Below are 11,197 nucleotides of genomic sequence, written 5' to 3'. Positions count from 1 at the left end.
CATCCAAAAAAAAGCAACACACTGGCAACACAACTACATTCACTCCCTCCACCACTGACACAAAGTAGCAGCAGCGTGTGCCATCTATAAGAAATCTTCCAAACCCATGATCATTACCATGTAGAAGGACAAAAATAGCAGATGCCTGGGAACACCACTGTTTGCAAGTTTCCTCTCCAAGCCACTCAGTGTGCTAACTTGGAAATATATTACTATTCCTTCAGCTGGGTCAATATCCTTTCCTAACAGCATTATGTGCATGCCTGCAATAAATGGACAAAAGGCAGCTCACCACCACCTTCTCAACAGCAACTAGGGAATGGCAATAAATTCAGACCCAATGTGCAATGCCCACATTCCATGAATGAATGAATTAAAAAAAACCTCATTACTCATTTTTAAAATAAAATGCTGATAGGTGTAAATGAAATGCAAAATTGATGGAATAGAAACAAAATTCTTCCATGTACCTCCAATCATTTTCTTAATTCTCATCTACTGTCTGAATTAACTTTTCAGAGAAATTAAATGAACTACATATTGCACAAATGCATTTTTAACTAAAATGATTAAGCTCCATGACACAACACTGTGCTCTCTCTGGTGATGAGCTTGGAGATGGACAGGGCATTTAATTAGGCAGAATGATAATATATCTGAACACTGCTGCCTATTCATCTCCACCTCTAAATAAATTATAGGCAGAAGGATCCTCGCAAAATCCCATTCAGCTGTCAACTGAAAGCCTTAATTGACCATTAAGGAAATTATCCCATCACCACAGAATTAACTCAGCTGCAGGCTACTTAACTTTGTTTAAATTCATTGATCAACTGTGGTTAGGACCTGATTGAGCGACTCAATGTTGGGGAAGGGGTGGGGAGTGAAAGCTGCTGAGAGCAAACCCCCTTGCCCTTGCTGCTGAAATCCTCTTCCCATGACCCTTATCTTGTGAAATTAGCCATGCCCAATTCAACATTATATCTGTGATTTGGGTCATTCAGTAATCCTGGGATTCTAATGCTTGTTCTTCTCGCAACACCCATTGCCTCCCCAGCACCAGAGAGGTTGGCAACTCTTGGTAAAACATTTCCTTCAGGATCTTGCTCTTAGGAGAAGGCCTATTCGTTAGTTTTGACATTCCTGATTTACTTATGGGTTGGTGAGCTTGACTGAAAAGGGTGAATCTTTTGCCCTTCCAACCAACAGGTGACAGTCCTGACATTTCAATAAGATTACACCCATAGTGTTGACAAACAGTCACGATTCACCATTGTTTTGGAATTTCTTGTAAGCTAATTGTATACAGAAAAACATAGCAATGGCTTTTTCATTAAAAGCACAGCAGAGCTGAGGTTGGCAAGTAATGAATATCTTTGAATTCTTCTTTTTTTTTTTGCTGGCACCACACAAAAATGACTCTCTTAAGAATAACTAATTAAAATATTCTGGGAAGCTTGACGAACTATTTTCTTTCACTGGGCATCATGCATATTTCTTCCATGCAGGTTTGGTCAATTATTTATTATGCATTGGTTTGTGCATGAATAAATGCATAGAGATTTGTAGAAGGTTACCAATATGTTTTGGAGCATGTTATATGAACAATGGGCCATATTTGCAGCCCTTTATTACTACTTGACTATTTTATGCCAATTGCCTCACTGTATCTATGGTTAGATGTAAAAGAATAACATGCAGATTTCAACATGATGACTAAGGTTACAGAGTATGTGGAATAAAGTATTGATAAATGGCTGTTTCAGACCTCTACATCAGCATGCTTCTCTGCTGAATACTGCATATCCAAATGCTTACCTAATTTTAAAACTTATTGGATTAGAACACTATTTACTGTTGATTGATATTGCCCTGCAATATTGTGTAACAAACACTGGTCACAAGTGTTGGACTTTGCCATTTGACAAAACATTGGAGCTAACTAACAAAATATGACAACTTTCTTGTTGGCTTTATTATATTTTGAAATCCATTCAGTACAATAGATAAAACTGTAGATAATTATTATGATCTCAGTCTGAAGTTGTTAATTCAATGTAATTGCAGAAGTCTGGTATATAGCTGTCTAATGAACACAACTTGCGATGGTGCACAACTCACTGTTCTCATTAAAAGAAAATAGCGAATCCTGTGCACAAAGTAGCATGGTTGTGAACAACTAAAATGTTTAATTTTTAAAATAATTTTAGCGAACCTTCTATCACATGGCTTCTGGACCTGGGATTAAATCATCTCATTGTATCATCATAATTCTTAATTTCTGAGGCAATCAAAAATCGACAACTATGTTGCAGTTAAAGATATTAATCATTAACAACAAAACATAATCATATGATTTTTCAGGGCTTAATGGAATTTACAGTCCCCTGAAGAAAAGAAATTTGACTGTGACAATATACTTTACATCAGAATTTGTGTACTAATTTTTATTCTGCTCCTTCAGATTAAATTAGATAGAAATATTCAATCAAAATAAATTGCTTGAAATAATTTCTAAAACTGACAAACTGCATGTACAATGCAGAGTTTAAAGCATAGCACATAACAGCTGTAATCTTCCTACCAGCTGCATTAAAGCCAAGCATCAAGATGAATTCTTGGCTAAAGCGAGCTGTGATAATGTGGTTGTTAACCTGAGCTTACTTTTCGCAGTAGTTAATTTGGCTGATATTAACAGAATCTCAAAAGCAGGTGGAATGTATTTGACACAATTATCTTTCACGGGAGTCCATTAGCAGGGTCAAACTGGAAAAGAACAGTATCCAAGGAAACTGTTGCAGCCTCCAGATTATTCATAAGGGTAACTTAAAGCTCATCACACCATTTCCCAATTAGAATGTAATTAAAACAAACTAGAAAAGACTGGCACCAGTTCAATTTTGAACAATTTTTTTGTTCCAATGTCACTTGTGTGCCAAAGCATGACCATGACCGCCAACTATCGTCTGCTTAAGATACTCATGTAATACTTAAATCTACTTCTCCAAGCTTATTTTTGGGTCTTCACATTAGTCACAAGATAAATGATTAAAACAGTACTTGTAAATGGTTATGAATGGATTATTTGAAACAAGTACATCCTTGTAGTGATTTAAAGATTGCAGACATCTACGAAATGAATTGTTCCTCACTTGATAAATTGTCATGTCCATTCCCGATTTGGTAGCGATCTTAACTTTTTAAAAAAAATCCTTACTACACAACAATGCTCATATACTATCCTAGACTACAGCAGAAGCCATTGGTTCATTATGCCTGTGATAACTCTCTGCAACAGCTGTCCAAATAATTTTGCTGCTCTTTGACCATAACCCTGTAAATATTTCTTTTTCAAGTGTATGTCCAATGGTTTCTGATATTTACTATTGAGTCTACTTCTACCAATCTTCCTGGGAGTGAATTCCAGATCATTATAAATCACTCTGTAAAATAATCCCTCTTCCAACCCAAACTGGTCCTTTTCCCAATTATCTTAAATGTGCAAATTCTGGTTATTGATTCTCCTGCAAGTGGAAAGTTTTTCCTTTCCTATAAAAACCCCTCAAACTTAAAAATCTTCATTAATTTCTTCCTTAATCATCCCTGAACTTCCTATGTAATCAAATAATCAGCTTTTTAAAAGGAAGCATTATTGTTTGGTATGTGACAGCTTATTTCGGACCATTTGTACACTTGAAATACATGGTTTATGTTGAATATTCTGAGGTCTAGCCAAGAAGTTAGTTTGGTCAATGACAACATAGCGTTGTGGTTTCCATGTACTGGATCCAAAAGTATTTGATTTTTCTCTGTCATTCTTTGTGCAGGCAATAAGAGTAAGATTTTCATTAGCATTTGACTGTGAACTGTCAACATGTGTGTTCTCCTGGACACTGTGGTCCTCATCGAGTTCAGTTTCCAAGTCATATATTGTTAAATCAACCACTGAATGGTTGACATAATTGTGCTTTAATGGTTGTGTTTGATTTAGTCTGTTCCGGGGATGCTCTGATATCTCAGAATACTCATTTTGTTCTACAGAATAAACAGTAACTACAGGAACAGGAACAGTCTTCCTTGCACATGTTAATCTTCTCTGCATCTGATCCCGGAGCCCACTACCAGGTGCAGATGCCCAGGCAGAATCTTTAACCCTGTTTCCATTCTTATCTTCTTGCTTTGGTTTAGTACTTTTGCAATTTTGTTCTCTGTTTAAAACTCCATTGGTTATGTCAGGATCCTGTGAAACATCTGCAGATGGTTCCCTGTGAGATAAGTTAAAACAAAGATTTCTCAAATGTCAAAATACCAGCTTTTTCATTATTCTTTCTTTCTTTTTCCAGAAATTTTCATTTACATTCATAACTTTATAGATATGATCCTGAACAGATGCATGCTTTGCTAAAATTTCTGACCGGATAAAAGCTTAATTTGTCATTAGTGAAGTACATAACCATTCATATTACAAAGGCAAGGTCTCAAGTTCAATTTGTGCTGTGTGCTGAGTTAAGCTCATATACATCAGAATGAAGATGGGAGAGGTGCTGGCATGATAACTGAGCACTTGGAAAGAGGCAGAATAGGGAGCCAGCATTTATGCTTCTGATTGCTATTCAATGCCATCAACCTTTCCATTACAAATTTACTTATGTGAATTTTGCATGAGAACAGACTTAGTCATAAGAGCTTATAGTGTTGACAGACTATTTGACTCTATAAGCTGTTATGGCTGATCTCGTGCAATAAAATACATAGATATCTACACTTTTTCACATGAAAAATAATTACTTTGCTAAGGTACAATGCTGCTGCCAGTATCCCTGGAACTAGCATGAATTTCACTTCTTCAGGAGAAGGCATGTCTTTGTCCAGGTTTCATTTTGCTAAATGTCTCTATAGATTAATACAGTGGATGAAATACATTTGCATTTTCAAAAGACCTTTGATTAGATACTGTATGGTGGAATCATGACTAAGGTTAGAACATGTGGCGTCCAGGAAAAATTGCAGAATACACAGTAGTCGTTAAAAGTAGCTATTCAAATTGGTGAGTAGATGTGTTCGATAGGGATCACTGCTGGGACCACTGGTTCACTATTTATATTAATGACTTAGACGCGGGAATCAGAAGTGCATTTTCAAAGTTTACAGCTATACTGAGCAGGGTTGTGCAGTTAATACAAAACAGGAATGTAACAAAATACAGGCAGATATTAATGAGATTACAGAATAGACAATTAAGTGACAAATGAATTTCTTATTAGTAAGGGTGAGGTAGTAAATTTTAAAGGAAAGAACAACATTTTGTACAAGTCTGAAGTAGCTAGAGAGGAAGGGATTGTGAAATATAGATGTACAAGTCATTGAGCAGATGAATAATTTAGTGTTAAAAATTGACTTCTCTGCAACTAGAAGACTGCTGTAGCGTCTAGTTTTGAGTAGCAATTAATTTTTAACATTTCAATTGATGATTTCGCATTGAATGTTAACTGCTATTTTCCATTTTGCAAGTTCGTTTGAATGTTTTGTGACATAATATAATGGAATTGGTGTTTAAAATTAGATAGGACTTTTATTATCATGGAATTTGTTTTTAAAAATGTGACATGATTTTTATCTAATTTCAGAATGGTTATCTCTCATTACTTAAAAGGTTTTAAATAAAACACCAAACTACAGATATTTTTGTTAGATAAAATTGCACTTTAATTTTATCAAAACATTTTTGTTGATCTGCCCAAAACAGTAAATGGGGCATATGCATTTTGAAATGGTTTTTACTTTTAGAGATGCATTTTAGTGCAGGAAATGGATATTGGAAAGTGTGGACAAGAAAACAATAAAACTTTATATTGCACTTATGTAATTACATTTAGGAAACCAGCAATAACTGATTATCTGATTTTTGTAACTTGTTAGTCATAATATTATCTTTTGATGCTGCCAGCTGTCAGGCATTCATACTTCAAATATAAAACAGACATTCTCAACTTAAGGGACAATAATATTTCTCAAATGCATGACATCCAAACAAATATTTTTCAGTTAATGCTACAAGTTTTAGCTTTCAGAGTCTTAGTGTAACTGACCTTGTACAAGTAGCCAGCTGCTGCTGGATTCTCAAAGTATTATAAATCAGAGTTTTACAGGTTGCACTTCAGCATTATGGGGCATTGACTATCAAATATTTCATAACATTATTTGATCATCATTGAACTGTACTTTAGGTTCTTTCCAGCAAAATTGCAAAGCTAAGGACTAAGAATGGTTTACAGCCCAATAACATGTTCTTTCAACACTTGCATGTTTGAACATATGTCCTGACATTAGAGTACAAAGTACTTCAACTTTGGCAGTTCAACATCATTTCAGGAAAAACAAGGTATAAACAAAAATTCGGGAATTACTCCAAATTGTTTTGCATGCGTTGTCAATTTGTGATGAGCTTCAAGATAGTTTTGTGGAAAACTTGGCATCTAGAAACTGTTAAATAGTTACTTGCAGTTAACATGTAGCAGACCAGCATTTCCCCTCTTCGATCAAAATAAGACTAAGTATACACTTCTTTCTAGCTTGCTACTGAGAAACTTGTGTTAAATAAAGGCCTTCATTCAGGGGATTCTGGATTTAACAACAAAAAAATTATCTTATTCTAATATTGCCAAACAGATTTAATTCATACAAAGATGTTACAGGAGCCAGTATGTTCCATTTTGTATGCAAAACAAATGAAATTTAAAAAAAGTCAACATGACTTCAAATTAGTTTTATTTCAAATTTTCTGTTGAGATGATTTAAGATTGAGTTTGATGCTTAATTTAGAAATATTATACATGTGGGAATATAGAATTTTTGAATAAAGAATTTGTTTGAAAATATGGTTAAAAAATAGTGACTATTTGTAATTACCTTTACTAATAGTGACATTCTGCAAAATTCCAACAAAATACAGTTACACAAGTACCAGTTAAAGTAATTTACCATTAATTATTTTATATAACTAACCCTCATTATGTGAAAATTACTTTGTTTAAACATGATTTTTAACTTAAATATTCGAGTCAACTCAAGTATTGCATCTAGATTATTATAAACCTTGTATTCCTAGAAACCGTTATTAATTTCAATATATCTTCCTTGATGAAATCTGCTTATGTTGAATCCACATCATTCAGCATACTGTTTAAAACAAATAAATACTAAATTGCTAGGTTTTCCTGCTGAGCAATGTCAATACCAGATGTTATCATGTTATGTGTTTGCTCTATATTTTTGTGCGATGATCTCTAGCTACTTGTATGTTCTTGTATGCTCATTGATACTTTCACTAGCTGTACTGTACTGTAATCTACAGAGAACAAGGGTCAGAACTACTCCATATTAGAAAACTATCAACATAGGTTGAACAATAGGCTACAATACAGAAGAAAAACATTTGTCCCATTGCATCTGTGCTGGCATGTTGATAAAACACTCAAAACTAATTTTACTGCCTTGCTTTCTCATCTTAGCCCTATAATCCTTTCTGTTTCAACTACTTATCATCCACTTGGTCGTTACTATCTTTATTACTCCCTATGACAGAGTATTATATGTTGACACTTCTCTGTGTCAAGAAATTCCTATTATCCTCTTCATTTTCTTAGTGATAAAGTTAAATTGGCAACCCCTCATTACTGATTCCCTAAACAATATATTTCTAAATAGGAATTAGAAATCCAAAACAATTGGAGATAATCCCAATATGTCAAGCTTCATATTTATAGTTTTCATTCCTGGTATGATCCTGTAACTTACAATCTCAATGAAATTCCTGTAAAATACCACCAAGATTGTATACATTACTTGGCCTATCACCTTTGTATACAAAGTTTAAAAATTATTTTTTTAAGTCTAGGTCTCAGTTTCGTGCATTTTAATGTCTTTTGTTTCAGCATGTACTACCAGCTTTATTCTTTTTATTCCCTCAGAACATACATGAAATCACACTTCCTAATGTTAAACTATCAACTAACTGTTTATCACTAACACTTATTCTTTATAGTCTTCTTCATTGTCTGCCAAAACTCTAACTTTAGTATTGTTTGCAGTTTGAATTTTGTGATCTCTTAGCTCAAGTCTTAATCAGGTTTACTGGTGCCAAAAACAAATATGTGGATCCAGCTCTGAATGTTTAGTATTTCATTTCCAAGCTTTCTCTAATCTGAGTATTTGTTTTACTTCTATCAACTAAATTTCGGTGTTGCCACATTTCCTCTTATAGCAAAACTTGTAATCAGAATCTCTGGTATGCATTCTCTAGCTTCTTTTGATAGACCGATGTGCCTTGGGACTTACTGTCTTATTGATCTGAATTCTACAAGTTTTTTTTACTAGAACTGGTTCCTTTTCTTTAATTGTAAATGGGCAACACTGCCGTGGCAGGACTGTGCAACTGAGCCACGGCTGCCATGTTGGCTTCGACCATAGCATAGGTGGAGGCCTCCTGATGTCTCAGTGCTGCAGTTGAAGATCAGGTGGAGGTCATAATATTCCTGGCCACTGGCATATCAGCTCAAGTTGCTGGGACGTAGGTAAAGACAGCTGCTACTGTGGATGCAGTTTGCAATGCTATATAAGAACATAAGAACTAGGAACAGGAGTAGGCCATCTGGCCCCTTGAGCCTGCCCCGCCATTTAATAAAATCATGGTGATCTTTTTGAGACTCAGCTCCACTTGCCCGCCCACTCACCATAACCCTTAATTCCCTTACTGTTCAAAAATTTATCTAGCTTCGCCTTAAAAACATTCAGTGAGGTAGCTTCAACCACTTCACTGGGCAGAGAATTCCACAGATTCACAACCCTTTGGGTGAAGAAGTTCCTCCTGACCTCAGTCCTACATCTGCTTCCCTTTTATTTTGAGGCGATGCCCTCTAGTCCTAGTTTCACCTGCTAGCGGAAACAACCTCCCTGCCTCCACTTTATCTATTCCCTTCATAATCTTATATGTTTCTATAAGATTTCCCCTCATTCTTCTGAACTCCAATGAGTATAATCCCAGTCTACTCAGTCTCTCCTCATAATCCAACTGTCTCGACTCTGGAATCAACAGAATGAATCTCCTCTGCACCCCCTCCAGTGCTAGTATATCCCTTCTCAAGTAAGGAGACCAAAACTGCACACAGTTCTCCAGGTGTGGCCTCACCCAGACCCTATGCAGCTGCAGCATAGCCTCCCTGTTTTTAAACTCCATCCCTTGAGCATGACAGACAAAATTCCATTCGCCTTTTTAATTACCTGCTGCACCTGCAATCCCACCTTCAGCGATTCATGCACAAGGACACCCAAGTCCCTCTGCACAGCAGCGTGCTGCAATTTTTTACCATTTAAAACATAGTCCATTTTCCTGTTATTCCTACCAAAATGGATGACATCACACTTATCAACATTGTACTCCATCTGCCAGACCTTTGCCCACTCACTTAGACTATCTATATCCCTCTGCAGACTTTCAGTGTCTTCTGCACACTTTGCTCTACCACTCACCTTAGTGTCATCTGCAAATTTTGACACACCACACTTAGTCCCCAACTCCAAATCATCTATGTAAATTGTAAACAATTTAGGTCCCAGCACTGATCCCTGAGGCTCATCACTAGGCCACTGACTGCCAACCAGAAAAACACCCATTTACCCCTACTCTTTGCTTTCTACTGATCAACCAATCCTCCATCCATGCCAATACATTACCTGTAATACCGTGCAACTTTATCTTATGTAGCAGCCTTTGGTGTGGCAACTTGTCGAATGCCTTTTGGAAATCCAGATACACCACATCCACAGGTTCCGCATTGTCCACCATGCAAGTAATGTCCTCAAAGAATTCCACCAAATTAGTTAAACATGACCTACCCTTCATGAACCCATGCTGGGTGTTCCCAATGGGACAATATATATCCAAATGTCTTGCTATTTCTTCCTTAATGATAAATTCAAGCATTTTCCCCACTACCAAAGTTAAGCTAACTGGCCTATAGTTACCTGCTTTTTGTCTACTTCCTTTTTTAAACAGTGGCGTAAAATTGGCTGTTTTCCAATCTGCGGGAACCACCCCAGAGTCCAGTGAATTTTGGTAAATAATTACTAGTGCATTTGCTATTTTCCCCCATCACCTCTTTTAGTACCCTGGGATGCATTTCATCAGGGCCAGGAGACTTGTCTACCTTTAGCCCCATTAGCTTGTCCAGCACTGCCTCCTTAGTGATAATGATAGTTGCTAGGTCCTCACCTGCTATAACCTTCTTGCCATTAGTTTTCGGCATGTTATTTGTGTCTTCCACTGTGAAGACCAACACAAAAATAACTATTTAATGTCTCGGCTATTTCCTCATTCCCAGTTATTAAATTTGCCTTCTCATCCTCTTAAGGACCAATGTTTACCTTTGCCGCTCTTTTACGATTTACATATTTATAGAAACTTTTGCTGCCTGTTTTTATGTTCTGAGCTAGTTTACTCTCATAATCTATCTTACTTTTCTTTATAACGTTTTTTTGTGGCTTTCTGTTAGCCTTAAAGATTTCCCAGTCTACTAGTTTCCCACTACTCTTTTGCTTTTTTGTATCTGTTTTTTTTTAATCTGATACTTTCCTTTATTTCCTTAGACATCCATGGCTGGCTTTCTCTTTTCCTACAGTTCTTCCTTATCACTGGAATATACTTCTGGAATATATGAGCCATGCTGGCTCCAATGGCACTTCTACAATCTTTGCTCCAGCAAATTGAGGATTAATGAAGTGAAATAGAAATAGTAGTGGAACTGTGGACTGTGAACCTGCGAATCTTTTCTTAGGATAACAGTATTACTCCTTCTCCACTCCTATTCTACCAGCATCTTTACTGTTGCCTCCCAGCCAACCAGCCCAGACTGCTGTTGCCCCTGCTAAAGTAGAAACATCCAAAGTTGGATCCACAAAACCCAGAGGAAATGCAGAAAGCCCATCTGCAGTCTTTTCCAGTGAGAGTCAGCAGCCTACCACTAGCCATGTTGCAGACATTGCAGTAGCTGTGCACAGGCCCTCACTCTGTATAGCTGCACGTGGTCTCTTCTTTCTTCTCCCTAGATTATTTCAAGTTTTCAGGAGGTAGTGGCTATGTCCCTACAATTGAAGGTTAGGGATAGCAAAGCACCACCTCAAACATGGCTACCCTCTTCGG

At 36.5% G+C, this 11,197-nt stretch overlaps 1 protein-coding gene across 1 annotated transcript in view; it reads right to left on the bottom strand.

The window, feature by feature from the left end:
• Nucleotides 1-2,477: 2,477 nt before the first annotated feature.
• The window catches only part of LOC125486386, a 32,055-nt gene continuing 23,335 nt past the window's right edge, over nt 2,478-11,197 (bottom strand). The window contains exon 5 of the mRNA XM_048613729.1: nt 2,478-4,265. Within this exon, the coding sequence (XP_048469686.1) occupies nt 3,650-4,265 (616 nt within the window). The 3' untranslated portion in view covers nt 2,478-3,649. The remainder of the gene's footprint in view (nt 4,266-11,197) is intronic.

Source organism: Rhincodon typus, chromosome 28, assembly GCF_021869965.1.
Source record: "Rhincodon typus isolate 14 chromosome 28, sRhiTyp1.1, whole genome shotgun sequence".
Classification (NCBI taxonomy): Eukaryota; Metazoa; Chordata; class Chondrichthyes; order Orectolobiformes; family Rhincodontidae; genus Rhincodon; species Rhincodon typus.
This window is presented reverse-complemented; position numbering and strand designations above follow the sequence as displayed.